General features: G+C 42.7%; 1 protein-coding gene across 1 annotated transcript in view; it reads right to left on the bottom strand.

Annotated features, from left to right (window-relative positions):
• Positions 1-937: 937 nt before the first annotated feature.
• The window catches only part of DHX36 (DEAH-box helicase 36), a 99,730-nt gene continuing 73,452 nt past the window's right edge, over positions 938-27,215 (bottom strand). The window contains exons 19-25 of the mRNA XM_030216102.1: positions 21,459-21,545; positions 16,502-16,585; positions 16,128-16,227; positions 15,607-15,697; positions 8,822-8,942; positions 8,163-8,315; positions 938-1,137 (exon numbers count right to left, since the gene is read on the bottom strand). Of these exons, the coding sequence (XP_030071962.1) occupies positions 952-1,137; positions 8,163-8,315; positions 8,822-8,942; positions 15,607-15,697; positions 16,128-16,227; positions 16,502-16,585; positions 21,459-21,545 (822 nt within the window). The 3' untranslated portion in view covers positions 938-951. The remainder of the gene's footprint in view (positions 1,138-8,162; positions 8,316-8,821; positions 8,943-15,606; positions 15,698-16,127; positions 16,228-16,501; positions 16,586-21,458; positions 21,546-27,215) is intronic.

A 27,215-nucleotide genomic window follows, 5' to 3' on the forward strand; every position in this document is an offset into this window, starting at 1 on the left:
TAATCAACTATCTACTTTTATATTTGTATAATAAAAATGAATTATAAATTCAATTGTGGGTTTTGTTTTTTTTTACAAAACAAAATGGCCGCCGATTAACGGACTTAAAAGGCCGATGATAGATTGGGGTCTAGTGAGTATAGCTCTAATTGAGCACTCTACAGACTGGTCCGTAGGGTGCTGTATTGCCATGGATTTCTGAGGCCTTTTCCCTTTATTTATTTATATAATTATTTATGTATGTGATTTGGTACCTGCATCAATATCCACTTTGGTTTGGGGAAGTAGAAATGTAACAAAGCTTTTTAATGTGACAATTACTATTTCTTCCATTGCTCAATTTTTTTTTAAAGAAAATTTCAACACAAATGAATCCATTATCTTTTAAGTCTCTTTCTTCAACTTTTGCATCCTTCAGTATATAATCTTTCAATTAACTTCCTGGTACAAAGCTGAAGAACAACAAAAAGAAAAGTGTGTGTGAGGTAAAGACGGAGGACTAGGAAGGGACAGAACAGATGAGTTCTGAACCCTATAAATATATCCATTGCTTTCAGCAATTGCTTTCTCAAAAAAGTCCATAATATTTAGAAATTAAATATTTGCTAAATGATACTTTAGAGTTCAAGTTGCCATAGCAATTCTTTGTAAAACAAATGTAATCCCACGTCATATAAACAATGAGTAATGCAAAAAGCTACAAGAGTAAGACAAATAAATTCAGACACATACTAGTCTGTGCAGATTACAAGTATTTCAGTCATAAACCTACAAATTTAAGTTAAACATTATTGTAGATGTCATGCACAAACACCACATAGAGGCTTCTTGAAAACAAGCAAATGAGAGCCCCCCCCCCACCCATTTTCCCCTCGAATGTTCCATCCAACCATACTTGACAGAAATTTGAGGAAGACTACTAAGCTTCCCTTAAACAATGGAGAAATGCTATTAGCGGTATTGCCTCTCCTCAAATCGAGGTGCAAAATTTTTGACAGTTCCATTCTCTTGTGTTGTGATTAGGTCTATAATAGCTGATAGCACAGCACAGTCTCTGGATTCAGTCTGGTTCCAGTTCACAGGTTGTGGCTTTTCAATTTTTTCTTGCAGGAGAACATCAAGTTCTTCTTTCAAATTCTACAGAAAAGGGAAGAAAACACAGGCTGTTATTTTTGGTTGTTATGATAAAAAAAACAAAGATATTACAAGTCACAGACTCACATTTGCTTTTCAAATCCACATTACAAGAATTTTTCCAACAGTTATCGTCACCTTTGGTTCATTGTTATCTTTATTTTTGTAAATATCTGCAGATCCTGTTACCATTAGTTTCAAAATGGGATTTTATGGTGTAGTATTGCATGTTTCTACAAAGATCAGCATAAAACCCAACCCCCTTACTGGCAGACAAGGCATCTGAGGCTTCAAGCAGCAACTCTAGAAGAGCACACACTTCATTGTTCTGATAGAATCTAAAGCGGAATGTTATTAAAATACACAGACTTGAAAAAAAAAAAAAGTCACTTCAGTTTAACACTACAAAATCCATAAGAGTTTCCAGTAATATACTGTACCATGGATCGATGGATAATGTAATAGAAAACAGAATAATATTCTAAGAACACTAGGCATTTCTAGGTGAAAAGTCATTTCCACCCACTGCAACTATATCACATTGTTCCATTTACATAAACTCTTACTTATCAAGTGTTAACATCTGAGGAGTGGTCAATTGATTACAGAGATAGTGAATGATACATACCTGTAGCAGGTGTTCTCCGAGGACAGCAGGCTGATTGTTCTCATGACTGGGTGACGTCCGCGGCAGCCCCCACCAACCGGAAGAAGCTTCGCGGGCGGTCCGCACGCAGAGCACGCCCACCGCGCATGCGCGGCCGCCTTTCCGCCCGTGCGCGACCGTTCCCGCCAGTTGAATGACAAGCAAAAATGATGAAACGCAACTCCAAAGGGGAGGAGGGAGGGTAGGTGAGAACAATCAGCCTGCTGTCCTCGGAGAACACCTGCTACAGGTATGTATCATTCACTTTCTCCGAGGACAAGCAGGCTGCTTGTTCTCACGACTGGGGTATCCCTAGCTCTCAGGCTCACTCAAAACAAGAACCCAGGTCAATTGAACCTCGCAACAGCGAGGATACAACAGAAAATTGACCTACGAAGAACAACTAACTGAGAGTGCAGCCTGACCAGAATAAATGCAGGTCCTGGAGGGTGGAGTTGGATTTACACCCCAAACAGATTCTGCAGCACAGACTGTCCGAACCGACTGTCGCGTCGGGTATCCTGCTGGAGGCAGTAATGTGATGTGAATGTGTGGACAGATGACCACGTCGCAGCCTTGCAAATCTCTTCAATAGTGGCTGACTTCAAGTGGGCCACCGACGCTGCCATGGCTCTGACACTATGAGCTGTGACATGACCCTCAAGAGTCAGCCCAGCCTGGGCATAAGTGAAGGAAATGCAATCTGCTAGCCAATTGGAGATGGTGCGTTTCCCGACAGCGACCCCTAGCCTGTTAGGGTCGAAAGAAATAAACAATTGGGCGGACTGTCTGTGGGGCTGTGTCCGCTCCAAGTAGAAGGCCAATGCTCTCTTGCAGTCCAATGTGTGCAACTGACGTTCAGCAGGGCGGGTATGCGGCCTGGGAAAGAATGTTGGCAAGACAATTGACTGGTTAAGATGGAACTCCGACACCACCTTCGGCAGGAACTTTGGGTGGGTGCGGAGCACTAACTCTGTTGTGATGAAATTTGGTATATGGAGCATGAGCTACCAGGGCTTGAAGCTCACTGACCCTACGAGCTGAAGTAACTGCCACCAAGAAAATGACCTTCCAGGTCAAGTACTTCAGATGGCAGGTATTCAGTGGCTCAAAAGGAGGTTTCATCAGCTGGGTGAGGACGACGTTGAGATCCCATGACACTGTAGGAGGCTTGATAGGGGGCTTTGACAAAAGCAAGCCTCTCATGAATCGAACGACTAAAGGCTCTCCAGAGATGGCTTTACCTTCCACACGATAATGGTAAGCACTAATCGCACTAAGGTGATTCCTTACTGAGTTGGTCTTGAGGCCAGACTCTGATAAGTGCAGAAGGTATTCAAGCAGGTTCTGTGCAGGGCAAGAACGAGGTTCTAGGGCCTTGCTCTCACACCAAACGACAAACCTCCTCCACTTGAAAAAGTAACTCTTTTTAGTGGAATCCTTCCTAGAGGCAAGCAAGACACGGGAGACACCCTCAGACAGACCCAACGCAGTGAAGTCTACGCCCTCAACATCCAGGCCGTGAGAGCCAGGGACTGAAGGTTGGGGTGCAGCAACGCTCCGTCGTTCTGCGAAATGAGAGTCGGAAAACACTCCAATCTCCACGGTTCTTCGGAGGACAACTCCAGAAGAAGAGGGAACCAGATCTGACGGGGCCAAAAGGGCGATATCAGAATCATGGTGCCGTGGTCTTGCTTGAGCTTCAGTAAGGTCTTCCCCACCAAAGGTATGGGAGGATAAGCATACAGGAGGCCGGTCCCCCAATGAAGGAGAAAGGCGTCCGACGCTAGTCTGCCGCGTGCCTGAAGTCTGGAACAGAACAGAGGCAGCTTGTGGTTGGTCTGAGAGGCGAAAAGGTCCACCGAGGGGGTGCCCCACTCTTGGAAGATCTTGCATACCACTCTGGAATGAAGCGACCACTCGTGCGGTTGCATGACTCTGCTCAGCCTGTCGGCCAGACTGTTGTTTACACCTGCCAGGTATGTGGCTTGGAGGAGCATGCCGAACTGGCAAGCCCAACGCCACATCCCGACGGCTTCCTGACACAAGGGGCGAGATCCGGTGCCCCCCTGCTTGTTGGTGTAATACATTGCAACCTGATTGTCTGTCCGAATTTGGATAATTTGGCAGGACAGCCGATCTCTGAAAGCCTTCAGTGCGTTCCAGATCGCTCGGAGCTCCAGGAGGTTGATCTGCAGATCCTTTTCCTGGAGGGACCACAGACCCTGGGTGTGGAGCCCATCGACATGAGCTCCCCACCCCAGGCGAGATGCATCCGTCGTCAGCACTTTCGTGGGCTGTGGAATTTGGAATGGATGTCCCAGGGTCAAATTGGTCCGAATGGTCCACCAGAGCAGTAAAGTGCGGCAACTGGTGGAGAGGCGGATGACATCCTCTAGATTCCCGGTGGCTTGGAACCACTGAGAAGCTAGGGTCCATTGAGCAGATCTCATGTGAAGACGAGCCATGGGAGTCACATGGACTGTGGAGGCCATATGACCCAGAAGTCTCAACATCTGCCGAGCTGTGACCTGCTGAGACGCTCTGGTCTGCGAAGCCAGGGACAGGAGGTTGTTGGCCCTCGCTTCGGGAAGGAAGGCCCGAGCCGTCTGGGTATTCAGCAGAGCTCCTATAAATTCCAGAGACTGGGTTGGCTGGAGATGGGACTTTGGGTAATTTATCACAAACCCCAGCAGCTCCAGGAGTTGAATAGTGCACTGCATGGACCGGAGGGCTCCTGCCTCCGAGGTGTTCTTGACCAGCCAATCGTCGAGATATGGGAACACGTGCACTCCCAGCTTGCGTAGATACGCCGCCACCACCACGAGGCACTTTGTAAACACCCGTGGGGCAGAGGCGAGCCCAAAGGGCAGCACACAATACTGAAAGTGCCGTGCGCCCAGGCGAAATCTGAGATACTGTCTGTGAGCTGGCAGTATTGGGATGTGAGTGTATGCGTCCATTAAATCCAGGGAACATAGCCAATCGTTTTTCTGAATCATTGGCAGAAGGGTGCCCAAGGAAAGCATCCTGAACTTTTCTTTGACCAGGAATTTGTTCAGGCCTCTCAGTTCTAGGATGGGTCGCATCCCCCCTGTTTTCTTTTCCACAAGGAAGTACCTGGAATAGATTCCCTGCCCTTCCTGCCCGGGTGGTACGGGCTCGACCGCATTGGCGCTGAGAAGGGCGAAGAGTTCCTCTGCAAGTACCTGCTTGTGATGGGAGCTGAAGGATTGAGCTCCCTGAGGACAATTTGGTGGAAGGGAGGCCAAATTTAGGGCGTATCCGCACCGCACTATTTGCAGAACCCACTGGTCGGAGGTTATGAGAGGCCACCTTTGGTGAAAAAATTTTAACCTCCCTCCGACCTGCAGATCGTCCGGCACGGACACTTTGAGGACGGCTATGTTCCCGTGGATCCAGTCAAAAGCCCGTCCCCGGCTTTTGCTGTGGAGGCGCAGGGGGCTGCTTAGGCGCACGCTGTTGACGAGAACGAGCGCGCTGGGGCTGTCCCTGTGCCTGTCGAGGCCTTCGGGCCGGCTGGGTGTACCTACGCTTGGCAAAAAAGCATAGGGCGCAGCCTGCCGGGCCCGGGAAAAACGTCCACCTGCTGAGGTGGATGCTGAAGGCGCCCGGTGGGAGAGCTTGTCGAGGGCGGTTTCCCGCTGATGCAGTTGGTTCACCAGCTGCTCGACCTTCTCGCCAAAAATATTATCCCCCCGGCAAGGGACGTCGGCCAGTCTCTGCTGGGTGCGGTTGTCCAGGTCAGAGGCACGCAGCCATGAGAGCCTGCGCATCACTATACCTTGGGCCGCAACACGAGATGCCACGTCACAGGTGTCATAGATACCCCTGGACAGGAACTTTCTGCACGCCTTCAGCTGCCTGACCACCTCCTGATAAGGCCTGGACTGCTCCGGCGGGAGCTTATCAACCAGGTCCGCCAGTTGCTTCACAGTGTTCCGCATGTGGATGCTCGTGTAGAGCTGGTAAGATTGTATGCGGGTCACGAGCATGGAAGATTGGTAGGCCTTCCTCCCAAACGAGTCCAGAGTGCGAGACTCCCGCCCCGGGGGCGCCGAGGCGGTATCCCTCGAACTCCGTGCCCTCTTGAGAGCAGAATCCACGACCGCCAAGTCATGGGGCAATTGGGGCCGCATTAACTCTGGGTCCGAGTGGATTCTGTACTGGGACTCTGCTTTCTTGGGAATGGTGGGATTAGATAATGGTCTCATCCAGTTCCGAAGCAGTGTCTCTTTGAGGACATTGTGCAACAGTACCGTGGAGGACTCTCTAGGTGGTGATGGATAGTTGAGGACCTCGAGCATCTCAGCCCTCGACTCATCCACAGAGACCACGGGGAAGGGAATGCAAATGGACATGTCCCTTACAAAGGAGGCAAAGGAGAGGCTCTCAGGAGGCGAGAGCTTCCTCTCTGGTGAAGGCGTGGGGTCAGAGGGAAGGCCCACAGACTCCTCTGAGGAGAAATATCTGGGGTCCTCCTCTTCCCCCCACGAGGCCTCTTCCTCGGTATCGGACATAAGCTCATGTAGCTGAGTCCTTAACCGGGCCCGGCTCGACGTCGAGGCACCGAGGCCTCGGTGTCGTCGAGCGGTGGACTCCCGCGCCGGCGGGGACGAAGCTCCCTCCATCGACGGGGACTCCACCTGCGTGGCGGTCGAGACCGGCGCCGCAAGCGGCGGCGGTGTCGAAGGCCTCGGCACCGGGCTAGAGCTCGCCGGCGCCACAGTCAACGGCGCCAAGGGCGCAAGCACCCCCGGCGCCGGCACAGCCTGGCGCATCAGCCCTTCCAGGATCCCCGGAAGGATGGCTCGGAGGCACTCGTCCAGGCCCGCTGTCGGGAAAGACAGGGGGGCCGGTAGAGGTGTCGGTGCCGGAAGCTGCTCGGGTCCAGGAGACTGCACCGAAGTGCTGGGACCCTGACGCGTTGGTACCTCCACTACCGAAGGGGACCTCTCCTCTCGACGCTGACTCCTCACCGGCACCGAGAGCCGGATGCATCGAAGGCGACCGATGACGGTGCTTCTTTGATTTTTTGCGGTGCCCGTCATCGGCGCCAGGTGGAATGGAGGAGGAGGAGGTCGATCCCCCTCGGTCTCGAGGGACCGGGTCAGGCAGGGTTCGGTCCCGAGGGCCATGGGCAGAGGGAGTGACCGGGGCCGATTGCCCACGCGACCTCTCATCCCTACCCTCACCGGAGGACCGGCGGGCCGACGGGACCTGTGCTCCTGGGGTCGACGCCATCGGTGCCGATTTCGCGGACATCGATACCGGTACCGAAGAACCGGCCGTCGATACCGATGCCGTCGAGGTCGACGTCGAGGGGCCGGCGCAAGTTCCAAAAAGACGGTCCCGAAGAACTTGCCTCGCAACCTGAGTCCGTTTCCGGAGACCAAGACACAAAGAGCACGACTTGATATTGTGCTCCGGCCCGAGGCACTGGAGGCACCAAGCGTGGGTGTCGGTCTGCGAGATAGGCCGGCCGCACCGACCACACTTCTTAAATCCACTCGGGACCTTCGAGGACATCGACGGAAAAATCGCGTTGGCGAAATTAAAGTCGTCAATGGTGGCGGTAAATCACACCTCGAAAAATAAATCGACCGCGCGACCGCTAGAAAACGAGGGGAAAAACAAGCGCGTTCACTTTTTTTTTTAAACAAGAAAAAGAAAAGGGTCCGGAACGCGCGGGAACCAGAAACAAACAAAAAAAAAAATAAGAAATTTGCAAAAACGCGACGGTTTTCCGGGGCTGACAAGAGAGAGCGGCGACGCACGACTCTCTCCAGCGCGGAAAAAACAAGACTGGCGGGAACGGTCGCGCACGGGCGGGAAGACGGCCGCGCATGCGCAGTGGGCGTGCCCTGCGTGCGGACCGCCCGCGAAGCTTCTTCCGGTTGGTGGGGGCTGCCGCGGACGTCACCCAGTCATGAGAACAAGCAGCCTGCTTGTCCTCGGAGAAGGACTGTGATCCAAAAAAGTCAGAATTCAAATCCTCCTTTGCCCATTGAGACTTTTTCTGATCTTGGGCAAATCACTATGTTCCACTGTCTCGGGCTCCCAGTTAAAACGGTAAACTCTTTGGGGAAGGAACTTTTTTTTTTTTTTAACAATAATTCAACTTGTCCTCTCTGACATTCTTCTAAGTTAAATGTCTGTTTTCTGTGGCATTTTGAGACACATGGAAATGAGTTTCAAGGACAAGCCAACTTTTATCAGCAAATCAATGCTTATTCTGGCAATGACTTCCCTATATTCTACTTTACTCGGGTTTATAATATTTACTAAATTGATCTATTTAAAAGAGAAATCTATTTACAAGTGGAAGAGGAAAACAATGCCATTTTAGATCAATAATCACCTTAACAAGAAGTGCTATCCTGGCTGGAGACTGAAAGACAATCCACTCATCTACGGAAATGGTATCTTGCTCCTGATCTTTCTGAATTGAAATATCTCCCCCAAAGAACAGCAGAGAATATGGTGAGACTTCAGTGCAATCATACAAATAGATCTGTAAGAGAGAATCAGCAACACAAAAGCTTTGAGCTCAACTAGCCCCAAAATAATTATTCGTTAGATACAGGACCGGATCTGTTACATTGCAATTACAAGTCCCCTCCATCCAAATGCACAACTCAGACTGATTCCTTCCATATCTAATATCCCCTTTTTGGCTTAGGTCCTGTTTAAAGTCATCATCTCCTACCAATGAAGCACTTGCCCAGAGAACTTTCTATATTTAGCTAATTTTGTGAAACAACAATGGTTTGATTTTTCATAGGAAACAGCAGTGTCTTGATATCTCTATGCACTTAAAATACATTTCTCCATCCCATCTTGTAATAACACGGTTTTTCATTTATGCTAATCCAGCCGGAAAGAACACATCTCACAGCCCTGATAAAAGCTATCAGCAAGATGACTGTTTAGCAGAAGAGCCACACTTATCCATATTATTCGTATATCAAAAAAGTCCAAAAAAAAACAAAACACAAGATTTTTTTTTTTTTTACTTACACTGGTAGTTTTCATCTTGAGATGATAAATAAGCCAGGTATAGTGGAACTCAGTCTCCTCTACATTAACAGATTTAGGATGAATCATAACCCTCCCATCTGATTTTGTGTAAACTTTTGGCCTTAAAAACAAAAAGAACAGAAGACAAGCAGTATGAAAAATACATAGAAATACAAAAATCAGGAGATGATGAAACATATATACTAATATTCCTTGCTAAGTAGTCCAAGGTAACTTGTCTGCTTGAACTTGCTCTGCATTTTAAAAGGGTTTAGATAAATTCCTGGTGGAAAAATCCATAAACCACTATTAGCAATGGAAACTTTGGAAAACCACCGCTAGTCTTGGTATGAGAAATATGGAATAGATCTATTCCTAGGGATTCACTTGGACTGGCCACTGTCAGAGACAGGATTCTAGGCTTGATGGACTTTTGCTCTGATCTAGTATGACAATTTTTAAACACCACTGCTACAGTACGTAGAGACCATCAGAAATAAGGTCTCTCCCTACTGTGTTTGGAACCAGACAGCGTACTGCCAGTATTATTTGCTCTTTCTTCTCATTGTAAAATTTAAGGTTTCCAATGTCTTTTCTAGAGATTGGAAGGCGGAAAAGGACATTTTTGTTTATGTTTCTTTCTTGTTCTGTATTATTTCAATTAATAAAATTTTTTATATATTTTATAGATTTTATATGACAAATACTTGCAATCTGCACACACTAGGTATGTGTCTGAATTTGTTTTACTGTTGTAGCTTTGTTTTATATTACTCATTGTTTATATGACACATGTGGGATTACATTTGTCTTACAAAGAGTTGCTATGGCAACTTGAACTCTAAAGTATCATTTAGCAAATATTTAATTTCTAAATATTATGGACTTTTTTGAGAGAGTAATTGCTGAAAACAATGGATATATTTATAGGGTTCAGAACTCATCTATTCTGTCCCGTCCTAGTCCTCTTTCTTTACCTTACACACACATTTTTTTTTTGTTCTTCAGCTTGTTAGCAGGAAGTTAATTGAAAGAATATACATACACTGAAGAATGCAAAAGTTGAACAAAGAGACTTAAAAGATAATAGATTCATTTGTGTTGAAATTTTCTTTAAAAAAATAATAAATAAAAATCGAGCAAGGGAAGAAATACTTTTAACATATAGAAAGAAAGAATAACACAAAAAGAAAAAGAGAGAGAGAGAATAAGGTGATACCTTTTCATTGGACTATATTTTCTGACTAGCTTTTGAGAGTAAACCCCCTTCCTCAGATCATTAACTATTACTTCTACCTCACCATAATAATGCCTGAAGATATTAGAACAAACCATAAGCAACCCATGAGATACAGATAGTCAAAAAATAAGTGAAACTCTCAAGCTCCAAAGACAGAAGGCAACAGCTATTGTGGAAGTTGGATGGTGGAAGTGTGTTTGGCTGACATTTTGCCATGGATGTTTCTGCTGGATTGGTAGTCAGGAACACAGAGACTGAATTTTCTCTAACCTTTCCCCTTATATCTATTCCTGGTTTGGGAGCTACTGGTGGTGAGGCTATAGATTTGTTTTCTATTTTTGCTTTGGAAAATCTACTGGATTTTTATCTTGAGATGCTTCAGATTGTTACCTTGGAAGCTATATGGCTGGCGACTGACGGTTTCTATAAGGCCCTTTCTGGACAATTTAAAACTGATGCGGTACAAGTTTCAAGTCTTACTTCTCTAGTGTCTTCATATGCAACGGACTGCTTCCTATAACTGTAGATTGGAATCTACTGACGCATTATGAAGCTATTTTGGTTAAGGACAATATTATATATCAGAAACTTGAGTATTTAAGTGAATGTCTCAAGGATAAGAAATGTTAACTTTATCAATTTTCCAAAAATGCTATTACCGTATTTTTCAGACTATAATACGCACTTTTTTCCCCCAAAATTTGGGAAGAAAATGAGGGGTGCGTCTTATAGTCCGAAGGTAGATTTGGCTGGCTGGCTGGCAGGCTGCCCGCCCTCCGAGTTCGAGATCGCCGTCAGGGTTACCTCCTCCCCCCCCCCCCCACCCGGCCCTGTCACCACTTCTCCCTACTCACACGATCTTCCCTGGTGGTCTAGTGACGTCAGGGCAGGAAAGAGCCCCCTTTTTCCTGCCCAGCGCGCTGCTCTCCATCCTCCTGTATGCAGCCTGACAGTCTCGGCGAGATTCAAAATGGCCACCGAGACTTCAATTCTCGGTGGCCATTTTGAATCTCGCCGAGACCGTCAGGCAGCAATGCATACAGGAGGATGGAGAGCAGTGCGCTGGGCAGGAAAGAGGGAGCTCTTTCCTGCCCCGACGTCACTAGACCACCAGGGAAGATCGCGTAAGGGGAGAAGTGATGACAGGGCCGGGGGGGGGGAGGGGGGGGGGGGGAGGAGGTAACCCTGACGGCGATCCCGAACTCAGAGGGAGGGATTCGGACAAGACGCACCGGAGCACCTAGGTTTTAGAGGAGGGAAAAAGGAAAACATTTTTTTCCCTATTTCCCTCCTCTAAAACCTAGGTGCGTCTTATGGTCCGGTGCGTCTTATAGTCCGAAAAATACGGTAATATCTGCAAGAGAAATACTTATAAAACATAGGGTTGAGACCTTAAAGATATAGCTCATTTTTTCCACCAGTAGCTCAGGCTTATTACAGCCCCTTACCTAAAGAAGAGGCTCAGATTGTTGACCAGTTGGAGACTTTGGACTGATCAGTTTGCTTGAAATCATTCACGGAGGGGTTAAATTTAGCCACAATGATTGCTACATTTGCTTGAATCAGATCCAGGCTTGGTATGCAGGTTAAACTTGAAAATACAGGCCGCAGCTTTTTTTATAACACAATTTTTCCTGCTGTGGCCAGGCCCACTCAAAAAGAGGAAGCAGTTCCTCCTAATGAGGTCCAGAGTTCTACAGACTGATGCTTTTATTTTTTTTTATGTCCCTGCAAGTGTATTATGAAATAGAAAAATGTAAGATATGTTTTCTTTGATCCTCCAAAGCTATCTTTTTAAAGTGATAAACATCTTCTGTCTTCTCAGGAGATTACTGCTTAATATTAGACATACAGCATCCCTCTTGTAAATCTTCATTTACAAATGGTATGGTTAGGGAACTAGATATTTGTTTCTGTTCACGTCTAATTTAAATAGGACTTTTCCTTCTCTCTTTTGGAATTCTTTGTCAGCTATGACTGACGACTTTACAAGGATGTGGCTTTACTTGTGTCTAATATATTACCTTTTTATTTTCCATGCTTTCACAAGTTGGTATAATTGTAACATTTTTTAAAAATTCATAAATAATTAAAAAAGAAAAAAAAAAAGATAGGTGGCATGGTTACTTTTGCTACTCATGCTATTATTTAGCACACTATAAATTACAATACTGGGATAACATTGGTCATGACCTATGATAAACAAGAGCAAATAGCTTGTATAAATACCAATGCAAAAGCAGCAGCAAACAGATGTCGGGTACACTAGCAGACACTCCTGTTTTGGGGCCTAAGGCTTGACAGCATAGTTCAGTGTTTCTGAACTTCAAGTTGCCCCCTGCCCCAGGTCAAACAAATTTCAGCTGAGTACCCCTGAGCTCTGATCAGCAGATTTTTTGAAATGGACACTTCCAGAAACTGACATTCTAATCACAAAATAGAAAATACAATTATTTCTACCTTTATTGTCTGGTCATTTTATTTTTCTAATTGTGTTGGTCTGAGCTCTGGTTTCTGCTTTCTTCCATCTTCCCTTAACTCTTGTCATGTTTCTGCTTCTGTATAGATTTTAATTTATTCTTACTCTCCAGTCTTCAATTTCCCTCTTTTTACTGCATTTACACAACTTCTTCCAGGCTCTTCTATTCTCTCTCTTATTCCCCAATTTAATTTTTCACTAACTCTTCTTCCCTCTTCCATCCAGCATCTCCCCTCTTTCTTTCTCTCTCCATCCAGCATCTCCCCTCTTTCTTTCTCTCTCCATCCAGCATCTCCCCTCTCTTTCCCTTCTCCTTCCATCTACTGTCTTTTCTTTCTTCTCCTGTGTCTATCCTCACTTTCTCTGTCCTTCCCACTCCTCTTGGCCACTGCTGTTGCTTCTCCAGACCAGCAGCAGCAAAACAACCTAAAGCAGTCATACGGTCACAGTCTTCATACCCATGCTGTTGGCTCTGCCGATCCTCTGACTTGGAACAGGAAGTTGTTGTCAGAGGGGACGGGGACTAGCAGAGCTGAGTGCATGGAGACTGTGGCCGTGCGACTGTTTTATGTTGTTTTGCTGCTGCTGATGGTTTAGAGAAGCAGCAGCAGAAGTGGGGGTGACAGTGGGCAGTGTTGTATAGTAACAAATTAAATGTAACTGATTACTGTACTTACTTGTAAAGAAATACAGGATTAACATTTGTTACTTTTACTGAAGTAATAATTTTGCCAAGTTTTACTACTTTTACATCTGATGCTTGCAGTCAAAAGTAAAACGTAAAAGCGGGAGATGTAAATGATGATTCCTCAGTAAACCAAATGAAACAGCAAAATTGAAAACAGGATTTTGGTATTGCAAACCTTGTCATGCAAACAGTGAATCATCTCATCTTAAATTTTGCTGTTCAGTGAACATAGTCTATAAGAATTGTGGAGTTGCCTTTGTTTGTTGAACTGGTTAATGGCCTCCAGTCAAAATAGAAAAGTGATGAGTTGAGTCACTTTAAAGTGGAGATGAAGCTGAAGCTGGTGGCAATTCTTGGTGAACAGATACATGTCTCTACCATAACAGACTGCACGTCATCCCATGGGAAATTTTACATTGGGGTAACTGTCCACTGGATTGATGAGTCTTTAGGGAGGACGTCTACTTGTCCGGCCTTAAGTCTAAAGGGTTACAATACATTTGACATTCTTGCATCAATTCTCAAAGATATTCAGTTTGTCATCAGATGAAAAACAACAACAGAAAGCCATCTTTGTAATTGGACAGCATAACAACGATAATGAAGATAAAGATGACAATGCAAATGATAAATTAGATAGCACTACTTCTAATGCAGATTATAATGATAATAATGTATTCTTTGCTACATGGAAATTCCCTTGAACATAATCTGCAGACCCAGTCAGAAGACATCAGTAGTACTGCAAACTGGCCTGATTGAAGGAACTTTTTATCAGACTGAACAATCTACTTTCTGCTAGTGTAGCTGTAGAACCTTTTTTAGCTGTGCTGGATTAATGACTCACAAGCGCACTCGCATAAGTGACAGTCATTTTAAAAAATGTAGTTTTACTAAAAGCAAAGTTGATTGAATTACAGAGCAATAAGGTTGTTGGGTAAAGACGGTTAATAATAGTTGCATTCATTGTAGTTACTTTTTACTCAAAAAGTATTATAGTAAGCAATAACTTTTTTACTTTTACTTAAGTACATTTTTTAATGTGTTCTTCACTTTAGCATTAAAATATGAAATTGTTTTTACTTAAGTACTTTGAACAACACTGACAGTGGGCAGGGGTGAGGAAGGTCTTATACTGGGCACTGCATACACTCTGCCAAGGTCTTGTGTACCCCTTGGGGTACTCATACCTCATTATTGGCACGTATATGGTATACTATGGTATAGTTCTACAAATTTAAAAAAGGACTGTATACAAGTATAATGGAGGGTTGCTAATGGAACTTAGGACAGTGGTTATAAAAATAAAGATCTATACAAGAATGTTCAAATATCTTTTAAAACAAGGTTCCACATGACCATTTTAATTTAGTTAGAATACTCCTTGAACGGTGTTAATGTTCAAGAATGATTAAATCAGTAAGTAAGCTTTAACCACAAAAACGTAGATATGGGGGATGCTTTGCCTCTGGAAAAATGTTTGGATTGAGCTGGTTTTTAGCTGGATTTAGCTAGCTAAATTTTAAGTTGTCACTGCTTTATAGGATAAGGTTATATTTAATAAACAATTATCCAAATGTTATCAGTAATCCTAAAGGAATGACACTACAGTGAAACAGACAAATCTCAATGTAAACTCACTTCGAGCTACTACTAAAAAAAAGGTGTGAACAAAATCTTTGGATTCTAATAATTATTTGTTTGTTGAACCTAAGAAACTACAAGAGTTTGTGGAACTTAAGGAACAGATGAAGAATCCTCTGCAGCAACTTCCCTTAGTTATCACTGAACCGGCTGCAATTACCGATTAATCTTCCTCCCTCAGAGAATGTTAAATATAAGATTAACCAGCTTGAGTTTTTCTTTTTTTTCGCTTTTCCTAATCTTGGGTCCTCCAGTTGTGGACAATCGTATAGTATTGTTTAGAGGGGAGAAATTTTTCCTTATTATAATTTCTTGCTTTTCTGTATACATTTATGTGATAAATGTGAATGTAATTGATTAAAATGATAAATAAAATAATAAAAAATCCAACTAAATAAATAAAGGTCTCTGAATTAATATTTTACCTTAAAACAACAAAACAATGTCTATTACATGTGATAAAGGTCAATTCATACTTTCTAGGAAGATGAAGGTTTCTGGTATTTTTCAATATATCTGAACCAGTAAATCTGATTTCCTAATTCAACAGTTTCTAACAAATAGTATCAAAATGAGATTCAGCAACTCATTTTTTGCACTGCATAAGAATTACCTTAGCATATGATACTTAAATTTTTGAAAGGACTGGCTCAAGGTGTGGTTTTTTTTTTTGATTCATAATAGCCTAAAACACATGCAAACAAAAACAGGCATTTAGAAAGTAAAGTCCTTACGCTTGTCTCTTTTTGCTAAAGCTTGGTCGGATCTTCGCAACCTTTGGATATAAACCCGCACATATGACAGCTTTAATCAACTTCTCATTACCTGAAATGAGTAACAGGAAACGAATGGAGTTAAACTTTCCTGAGGGTTTCTTTCATTTTTTTGTAGGACTGTATTTCGATTAAAATTTTAATCATGATTAAATTGCGCAAGTAAAGGTATTTTATTTATTTAGTTTTGTTCTCACTGCAGCTCCTTGTGACTTTGGGCAAGTCAATTAACCCTACATTGCCCAGAGTCACAAGGAGCTGAAGTGGAAACAAAAATACATAAATAACATACTGTTAATTACGTGATTAAATTTTGATTAAAATTTGTAAGTATGATTAAAAAATGTAAAAAGTAGTGAAAATAAAAAGTACAAACTAGAAACTGAAAAATTAAAAATTAAAGAATCTAAAACAGATTGCAGGAATAGCTATAAACTATTTCACAGCCTACTTCAGAAATGCAGCCCTAATTTTTTGCTTACTTGAGTTGGTATTAGATTTAGGATCTTTTGGGCTTTTGCTGCTCACAAACCCAGCCACAAGCAGATGCTCAGCAAACTGTCCTTTCATGTTCTGCAGCATCTAGGACACAACACCAAGTAGTACAAATTACTGAGGGTATTTAATTGAATGTTCTTAAATCAAATTTAGTGCATATAATTTAAGCACTGTCCTTGATTAAGCATATACAGTCAGCCATATATATTCATTCATGAATAGTAAGCCTATGACATCCAATAGTGACATCACAGTGTAGCATTTCAAGGGACCCTCAAGGCTTCAAAAGCTTATTTATCAAAGCATCTTTCTGTTGGTCTTTTAAAAGATCTCAGAACCTACTGAGATATCAAGGTACCTTGAGGGTGTTGGAAGACAGAAAATAATCCCAGCAATAGTCTCTCTCTGCATAATAACCAATCCACTTGGCTTCTTCCCAACCCTGAAAAATTAAAAAACAAAACAGAACAATGATGACTTTGTGTAAAAAAAAAAAAAAAAAAAGCTTATGTTCATTAAAGAGAAGAGAATCAATGGCAGAAACTTTTTTTCCCCTGCTTTTAGTTTCAAAAAAAGATAAAAGTGTAGTGTCTCTGGTTAGAAAATGACAAGCAATAAAGGTCAGATCTTAATATGTTATCAACAGGTATAATTAAATAAAATATTTAATTATTCTAGATCACTGTCTGAATGCACGTTAATCTTTTGATGAAATTGTGTCATTCACAAGGATAATCGACAATCTAGAAATGTGCACAACGCTATGAACAGAGCAATGATCATGCCCACCTAAGTAATTCCCTTATCTCTTATTTGTCCTGTTTGTCTGTCCTAATTAGATTGTAAACTCTGTCGAGCAGTGACTGTTTCTTCATGTTCAGTATACAATGCTGCTATGCCTAGTAGCGCTAAGGAAATAAGTAGTAGTAGCAGTAGTGACTTGCCTTAAAAATTTAGAATCACTGAATTAATCTATGATTATGCTATACAGTAGTTTATAAATAAAAAACAAAAATACAAGTTATGACAGCAGTTAAGGAATACAGGGCCCATCTAAACTGCTAAATTTTGTTCTTGCCATAACAACTTTGGATTTGAATTATATGTTTTACAGGAGGAGAACGTGAAAAATGTACAAAGGTGTAAAGACTTTTGCAAAGTATTCCATTTGAATGTCTATCATAGCTCCCCTGTCCTCCTTTTGTTTTTTAGATCCTTAAGTCTCATCTCAAAAGATGTTTGATGCAGATCTTGCATCATATCGGTGGACCTTATCTGGACCATTTCCTTTTGTATCTCTATCCTTTGGGAGCTAACTTCTCAGAAATGTGTACGTTTATTAAAATTGATAGACTGCCATTTCTAAGCATAGGTCACAGCGGTTTACAAAGTAAAAAACAAATAAAGCATTAATTGAAAGGAACACCATATTAAAACAGGAGAGGAACCATTCGCCAAGAACAACAATCAACAATAGAAAAGAGCAAAGCCAATCATTGCCTGCCGGTATCATACAGCCTCCACTGCTATGACTGCTGAAGTGGGGTGTCAAAGGCAAGAGCGAAAAAAGACGAGTTTTCAGCAGTGACAAACCATGGAAGAGAGAGCTCTGAGCTCAGAGAATGGGGAAAGTTATTCTATAGCTTTGGAGTTAAGTAAAAAAAACAGAATGTCTTGTAGGTTCATAACAGGCCTGCTTCGGGGAAGGGAGAACAAGCCAATGGAGTCAAGAGAATGGAAGGAGTGTGTAGGAATGTAAGGAATAACCATGGAAGCAAGATAAGAGAGAAAACCAGAAGGAAAGCTATGAACAGTAAGACAAAGGGGGTCTTTTACTACAGTGCGTTAGCGATTTTAGCACATGCTAAAAATAGGCATGCGCTAAACGCTAGAGACGCCAATGTATTCCAATGGGCATCTCTAGCGTTTAGCGTGTGCTTATTTTTAGCGCATGCTATAAACGCTAGCTCACCTTAGTAAAAGACCCCCAAAGAATTTTAAACCAAATACGGAACTTCGCTGGAAGCCAGTGCAGTCTAATTAACAGAGGGGAAATGGAGTCAGAAATATGCCACTGCATATATGAGGTATCTGCTATATCTTGCACAGAGGCATTGCCATTATTTTTCTACTGGTTATTGTACCTCTCCTTTGCACACTAGCATTCCTCCAACTCTAGCCATTGTTGTATTGTAATGTTTCACTATTTTGAGATCAGAAATTTTCATCCCCTCTCCCTTTGTTTACTGCACATCAATATCCTACTTCCTTCCCATCACATACTGCTCCCTCAAACTTCTAAATCCTAAATGCACAACTCTGCAAGTTTTTGAATTGAAGTCTAGCTGCCAAGAAGTCTACCACTCCTCCATATCTCTTCTTGTTCAGGCAGATAGCAGAATGATTGCGCTTTGCTCTTGATATTTTGATATGCCTTTAGGAGGCATCGCTGGCTCCGCTCCCCCAACCTCTCAGACATGTATGCCATTAGTAGACACATATTTTCAAAGCACTTAGCCTTCCAAAGTTCCATAGAAACCTATGGAACTTTGGAAGGCTAAGTGCTTTGAAAATATGCCTCTTTAATGCTCTTTCAAAGTAGTATATTTGTTTGAAATACATGACTTGCATCTTCAATTTTCAGGCCATGAATCAAGATTTGTCCAGAGCAGAAAGCACACTGATTAACTATGCAGTCTGGCGGTACTTCCCACCCCCAGCCTGCTGTCATATCGGGCACTACAAAAATATATTTATTTTTGTAGCACCAGTGTGTACCCGGTGGTAATCTGGAAGTGCTGCGCATTGACCGGTTACTGTCGGGTTAGTGCGGGAACCCTTACTGCCACCTCAATGAGTGGTGGTAAGTGCTCCCTCCTGAAATGGTCGCTGCAATAAAAGGGGGCCTCAGCTCGCATGAAAAACAGACGCCGACTCCAGCGCAGGTCCCCTTTTGCCACAGCTTGGTAAAAGGGGCCCTAAGTGACTTGCCCAAGATTACAGTGCAGCAGCAGTGGGATTTGAACCAGCCAGGATGTCAAGATGGGTGCTCCAAACACTAAGCCATCCATGGTCCTCTGCTGCCATGAATGGAAGAAAGAACTCTGGAAAGCTTGGGGTGGATGAGAGGGTGAAGGGAATTTGCATCTTTGAAAGTAGGCCTTCCTTTTCCTCTATCAGAGAACCTTCTGGAAGAGGAGGTTGAGCCAGGCAATGACTTGATGGTATCAGTTATGTTTTTGATGAGATCTGCAACCTCTTCCACCTAGTCACCAAAGAGGTGGTCTTCCACCCTCTTCCCAGTATGGAATGTCTGCCAGTTTTTCCTGAACCACTGGTTCTAGATCTGAGGCACACAGCCAGCCGAGACTACATATCCCAATATCCACTGCAGAGGCCCTGGATGTCACACTGGAACCATCATAGGTTGCCCATGCCAAGTGTTTTCTGCAGTCCTGCCTCCTGGCTACTGATGAAGTTCTGCAGCCTTCTCTGCAGACAGCGTGTCTGCAAACTCTGCCACAACATTCATAAAGTTCCACAAGTGCATGCTCATGAAGAACTGATAACGTATGTGAGAAGGTAATAAAGCAGTCTGAAACACCCTCCGCACTCAAGATTCCAATGTCCGAACCTCTCTCCCTAGGGACACTGAGGAGCGAGTCTTACCTGCCTCTTTTGAGGGCAGATTCAACTACAACAGAATGGTGAGGAAGCTGGAGCTTCTAGAATCCGGAAACCTTCAGGACTCTATAGAGTTGGCCTTCTTGTGAATAGGCCAACTCTATAGAGAGGGAGGTCTCCCATCACTTCATCTGTACAGACTGAAGGATACTGTGCTTAGGAATGTACAACACCTGTCTCCACAGGCATAGACTCCGACACCTTGTGGGGCACTGGCGTTGATGAATGTGCGATAGGTAGAGCGTGGGTTTCCAGGAGGTGTTGGAACTCTAGCGGGTTCGCAATTCACGTGCATCCTGTCAAGCCAGAAGGCATCCATCTCCTCCTGGAGAACTGCCCAGGTATGCTCCTCAAGGGAAACTATAGGCAATGGTGGGGGTTGACCCAGTGCAGTCAGCTCTCTCAAAGTCGTGGGGGTCGAACTGACAGCCCAGTCTCAGCTCAATGGAGCTGTTGCACCCGCTCCAGCTCTTTGGGGGGTGAGTGGCCCTCATGGTGCAGTCACTTCTTGGGTATGAATGGTGTCAATACCATACTCCCAAGGGGACCAATGCTGATGCTTGTTGGCCTCTGCCTGATGCACGGTGGGGGCAGAGACAAATCCTTCCTTGTCCTCGATGCGTGACTGGACAATGTTTGACCCCGGTGGCCACTACCAACACTCAATATCGATGTGTCCCCCAGTGTCTGATGCAGGCCCGGATGTCATCGGGACCGATGCTGGTGATGCCAAAGTCGATGGATCAGACTTCTCAGTGTCAAAACGTAGTGTGCACTGTTCACAACCTCTAATACTTCTTCTTGACATCTGCAAACAGCGTCTACAAAGAAGATTAAAGTTGGGCTCCAGCAGCGGGAGCACTTTTTAAAACCACTGGTAATTTTCTGGGACATAGTTGGGAAAATAGCCGAAGTGAAATCAAACAACTCTATGATAACATAAATTCAACCTGACCAATATGCCTGAGGCTTAAGAGGGTCTAGTGAGCTATGGCAAAAGAAAGAAAACTTCAAAATGCTAACAAATCTAATTGGGACACTAGGAAAGGAAAGAAGGCACTGGTCTTGCGTGGACACTTACACAACTGAAATGCACTGAACAGGCGAATCACAAAAAAAACTGCAATGGAGGCAAAAGCTGAGGGGAGATCAAGAAGATGTGACCTCTTTGCTCCACAGAAAACTAGAGACTAGCATCTCCTGGCAAGGCAATGACAGGCGGGAAGGCATGCACAGTTGGTTATTTCTAAAAACAGAACGCTGGGGAAAGTCTCCTCATTGGGGCTCTCTCACTGGCATCACACATCAGTGTGAATTCTTGATCCTGCTTGTCCTTGAAGAAAGTTTTCTGTAAGTCTGTAGGCTTTTTAGTATGAATTAGTGAGTAAAATGACTATTTTAATGTCTCTGACTCAATCTAAAATAACCCCAGGGACTTTCAACATCTTTAACATTTGATGGTTGCAGGAGACGATAAATGATATTCCAAGTAGATTAAGTTACACTTTTACAATGCATCACTTATATAAAAATATATAAAAAGCAGAAAAGTTAAAATTTTTAAATTCAAAAAAAACCCTGAAAAACGAAATTTTAACTTGACACTGAAGAGCAAACAAATAAAAACTTACCATAAATGCATTTACCACAGTCAGATGATCACTTTTAGAGTTCTTTGATAATTCTTTCCTTCTAGCATCTGCCACTTTTTCTTTGCCCTTTCAAAAAAATGCAAAATTTCTTAAAACGTTATCACAGCTTTACATTTATATTGAAACTTCATGCTCTCTCTATTCTCAAAGTTGAAAATATTCTGCTGCTAATAAAACGAAGTTGCATATCTGTAATGCATGTTCTTCATAGACTGCAGGACCCTACACACACAGATTGTGACATCTTGATAATGCCAGACAAAGGGCTTACTATAAAACTTTCACAGTTCTAACAAAGCAACAGCCATAAGGAAGTAGTCAATTCCTGAAGCGCACTTCAACCTCGGATGGGTGGGAATTTGAGGCTGTAGGAGCTTGCTGTCTATGCAACTTTGTTTTCTCCTTTGTTGGAAATAAAAGTATTGTGTTTCCATATAACAGTGTAAAGGTATAACTCAGGATCTAACTAGCTCCTTTGTAACAGAAAGAAGTACATTATAGCTGTTTGAATTATTAGACTAAAAGACTTGTGTTTTTCTGTAAGAAGCAGGAACAGGAAAAAGGGGGTGGGGGGGATGTATACCAGCCCAAGGCCAAATCAGGTATAACACTGGACATCAGTGAGATAGCAGGGGACTATGAAGAAAGAAACTACAGAGAGGAAGAGAGTGAGAAGTCCCAGCTGCTGTTAATAGCAAACTAGCAGACAGGCAGGTGACCATCGGCCAATGAGAAAAACTTAGGGGCAGACACTTAAATGTAACTATAAAATCTGTGGCATCTTATAGAAATCTGTGTGTGTGTGTATATATGCAAGCTCCCAGTTTAGAGCTGCAGGGATACACCTCATTCTTGAAAGGATGACTTTTGATTTTTGAACAATAAATTGCTTAATTAAGCTTTGGTTCAATCAATCTGATTTTATGAGTCCTATTTTTGTATAGGTTCTCAGGTTATATGGGGGCTATTTATAACATCCTTGTGACTCATTAGCTAAGGGCTGCAAGGCTAGATATATACATAGATACACATAGCTTAAACTATCTTTATTAATATTTTCAAACCATAAGTACATAAGTAGTGCCATACTGGGAAAGACCAAAGGTCCATCTAGCCCAGCATCCTGTCACCGACAGTGGCCAATCCAGGTCAAGGGCACCTGGCACGCTCCCCAAACGTAAAAACATTCCAGACAAGTTATACCTAAAAATGCGGAATTTTTCCAAGTCCATTTAATAGCGGTCTATGGACTTGTCCTTTAGGAATCTATCTAACCCCTTTTTAAACTCCGTCAAGCTAACCGCCCGTACCACGTTCTCCGGCAACGAATTACAGAGTCTAATTACACGTTGGGTGAAGAAAAATTTTCTCCGATTCGTTTTAAATTTACCACACTGTAGCTTCAACTCATGCCCTCTAGTCCTAGTATTTTTGGATAGCGTGAACAGTCGCTTCACATCCACCCGATCCATTCCACTCATTATTTTATACACTTCTATCATATCTCCCCTCAGCCGTCTCTTCTCCAAGCTGAAAAGCCCTAGCCTTCTCAGCCTCTCTTCATAGGAAAGTCGTCCCATCCCCACTATCATTTTCGTCGCCCTTCGCTGTACCTTTTCCAATTCTACTATATCTTTTTTGAGATACGGAGACCAGTACTGAACACAATACTCCAGGTGCGGTCGCACCATGGAGCGATACAACGGCATTATAACATCCGCACACCTGGACTCCATACCCTTCCTAATAACACCCAACATTCTATTCGCTTTCCTAGCCGCAGCAGCACACTGAGCAGAAGGTTTCAGCGTATCATCGACGACGACACCCAGATCCCTTTCTTGATCCGTTAACTACTAACGCGGAACCTTGCAAGACGTAGCTATAATTCGGGTTCCTCTTACCCACATGCATCACTTTGCACTTGTCAACACTGAACTTCATCTGCCACTTGCACGCCCATTCTCCCAGTCTCGCAAGGTCCTCCCGTAATCGTTCACATTCCTCCTGCGACTTGACGACCCTGAATAATTTTGTGTCATCGGCGAATTTAATTACCTCACTAGTTATTCCCATCTCTAGGTCATTTATAAATACATTAAAAGCAACGGACCCAGCACAGACCCCTGCGGGACCCCACTAACTACCCTCCTCCACTGAGAATACTGGCCACGCAATCCTACTCTCTGCTTCCTATCTTTCAACCAGTTCTTAATCCATAATAATACCCTACCTCCGATTCCATGACTCTGCAATTTCTTCAGGAGTCTTTCGTGCGGCACTTTGTCAAACGCCTTCTGAAAATCCAGATATACAATATCAACCGGCTCCCCATTGTCCACATGTTTGCTTACCCCCTCAAAAAAATGCATTAGATTGGTGAGGCAAGACTTCCCTTCACTAAATCCGTGCTGACTTTGTCTCATCAGTCCATGTTTTTGTATATGCTCTGCAATTTTATTCTTAATAATAGCCTCCACCATCTTGCCCGGCACCGGTCTATAATTTCCCGGATCTCCTCTGGAACCCTTCTTAAAAATCGGAGTAACATTGGCTACCCTCCAATCTTCCGGTACTACACTCGATTTTAGGGACAGATTGCATATTTCTAACAGTAGCTCCGCAAGTTCATTTTTTAGTTCTATTAATACTCTGGGATGAATACCATCAGGTCCCGGTGATTTACTACTCTTCAGCTTGCTGAACTGACCCATTACATCCTCCAAGGTTACAGAGAATTTGTTTAGTTTCTCCGACTCCCCCGCTTCAAATATTCTTTCCGGCACCGGTGTCCCCCCCAAATCCTCCTCGGTGAAGACCGAAGCAAAGAATTCATTTAATTTCTCCGCTACGGCTTTGTCCTCCTTGATCGCCCCTTTAACACCATTTTCGTCCAGCGGCCCAACCGACAATTACACAAAAAAAGTTCAGCTTAAATTTAAAAAAATGTGGAAACAAACTAACCTTAAATAATAAATTTCCCAACACAACTCCAAATGTAGTGAACCTTTTTTTTTTTTTTTGTAACTTTTCTTACTTCCTTAACTTTTTCTTTTTATTTTTAATCATTTACTAAAAAGGAGGAGAAAAAGCCTCAGCAGTTGCAGGTTGACGCTGTGGGAACTGGGTACTATTCATCTAACCCAGTAAACTCTCAGAGTGAGAACCACAGCTCCTTCTGACTCAGACCAATCATCGGCAAAAACCTCCCAACATTCTTTTTAATTTCTTCAAAATCTTGCAGCAAACATATAATTGCATTTCTGATGTCTAGTCACACAGCAAAAAAGCACACAGCTTAATTGTGCTCCAACTTCATCCTGATCCCAACGAAGAACCATTTCACCACCACGGGCTGCTTCAGGGAAACTGTCTATCTTATAAGTTCTCACCATGCTGCTGAGACCTTTCGTTACCGGCAAAGATGCTCAGGAACTGTGATTCCCATGCTGAGAGTTTACTGGGTTAGACGAACAGGGCCCACAGCATCAACCTGCGACTGCTGAGGCTTTTTCTCCTCCTTTTTAGTAAATGATTAAAAGTTTAGTTATAAAAAAAAAAAAAGTTCAATACATTTGGAGTTGTGTTGGGAAATTATTATATAAGTTTAGAATTTGTTTCCACATTTTTTGGTTTATTTTCAAATCAAGCAATAAGGAAGAGAAGAATCGTTTAAGTGTTAAACAGAAAAATTACTGAGCACTATTTCTGCAAATGTATTATCAGAATCTGATTACTGGTTTAAACAATGTTTAGTGAAGGTATGAACAAAGGACCAAGTAGCTGCTCTGCAAATGTCTTCCGACGATGATCTAATACAATATCTTGTATTAGGTTCTCCGTTCTTTTTGGAACAATCACTGGCCATTCTATTGCAATCTGAGTTTAAAATGAGCACCAAATTTGCCTTGGCCAATAAGGTGCTACTGGAATGACATGAGCTGATTCATCCCATACTTTATGTGCAATGCTGGATATTAGTAGAATAAGGGCATACATATAAAGAATTTCCCCTTCCATGAGACTGCAAAGGCATCTGCTCTTAATCTTCTCAATTGTGAACAGAAAAATTGACACAGAGTTCTTTTCTGTTGCAAAGAGATCTATAGATGGAATTCCCCATTTTAGAAAATAAATATTTCACTACTAACTGTTGAGGGTCATTCATTAGGATTTAACTGACAACCAATTTGTCTGCCTGTTAATTATGATTCCCGGTAAATATTTTATTTGTTACATTTGTATCCCACATTTTCCCACCTATTTGTAGGCTCACTTACATAGTACCGGAGAGGCGTTTGCAGACTCCATGAAGCTATTAGAAAGAGTAAGCATTCTGAGTGCTGTTTCCCAAATGTGAAGTCCTTTTTAACATAACTTTCAAGATCCTAGACCTCCTTGCTTGTTGATGTAAAACACCACAACTTGATTGTCTGTTTGCATCTGCAGGACAGAGATGGCCAAAGATTTTGAAATGACTGAATGGTATAATGAACTGTTCTCAGATCCATATGACCGCTGTGTAACTGCATCTTTTTCAGTAACAAAATCCCTCAATTTGCCATCAATATATGTGCTCCCCATCTGGTCTTGGATGTATTTATTGTTAAAATTATCCATGGATAAGGGACACTCACACTTTTCCATTGGAGTAAGTTCATTGGTTCTGCCCACCATCGCTTCTTTGAACTCTTTTGTGATCGATATTTAAAAGTATAAGAACTGTGTATGTTAATTTCACTGTTTTTTGAGGTGCCACTGCGTCTTTCTCATAAACAAACATGCTAGTGGTATTTCATAGAAGGTTGATGCCATGTGGCCTATCAGTCTCATAATTTATCTTGCAGAAGCACCAATCTCTTGTTAGTTTCTTAGGTTGTTAACCAAATCTATTATCACCCTCTGCTCTTTTGTTTGAAAACTGGCCAATGCTGTATGCAGATTTCAGCTCCAATGGATTCCAAAAATTGCATTAGAGTAAATACCAACTTCTTTTGATTAAGTGAGAAAGTGAACTGCCTTTTGCATTGAGCTTGACATTTTTTTTTTAGGTGAATCTCTTCATATAAGTAAAATATTGTCCACAAGAGTTGTATCTACCTTGTTCAATATTATCAGCAGCAAAAGACTGCATAGTAGAGTAGTTGTCCTTTACCATGGACACTATCTCTTGGACCTTTTCACCAAATAAATGTTCTTCTTTGCACAGGGTTATCAGCTATGCAGTCATGCACATCCTCCTTAAGCTCTGGTACTTTTAACCATGCCAAACATCCACTATCTATTACTGATGCTACTCCTCTTCCTGTTATATCAAAAGTGTCATATGCCGATCAAATAAGGTACTTAGTACATTCTTCCAAATCCTGTAGAATAAAAAGGGCATCTGTGGCTCTCTCTTAGAAATGAATGTAAAACAGTTCTGTAACTTCACAATAGTACCGTAGAGATACTGAGTCACCTGATATTGATGCACAGCTAAGCTGGTATTAAACATCATATTTTGATAAATCTTTTTTTTTCCAATGAAATCCAGCAATCTTGGATCTTTCATGGAGGTTTATCAGAATGAACTTTAAAGCCCTTGTTATCTTCTCAATGCTGATTATACTACCAATTAATGAGGAATAGTAACTTTTCATGTCCTGTGATAGACTGTATCCTATACTTTATTTCTAGATGTATCCTATATTACGTTTCTAGATGCTGGCTGGAAAAGTTAAGGTTGTTGCCAAA

This window comes from Microcaecilia unicolor, chromosome 10, assembly GCF_901765095.1.
Source record: "Microcaecilia unicolor chromosome 10, aMicUni1.1, whole genome shotgun sequence".
Lineage (NCBI taxonomy): Eukaryota > Metazoa > Chordata > Amphibia > Gymnophiona > Siphonopidae > Microcaecilia > Microcaecilia unicolor.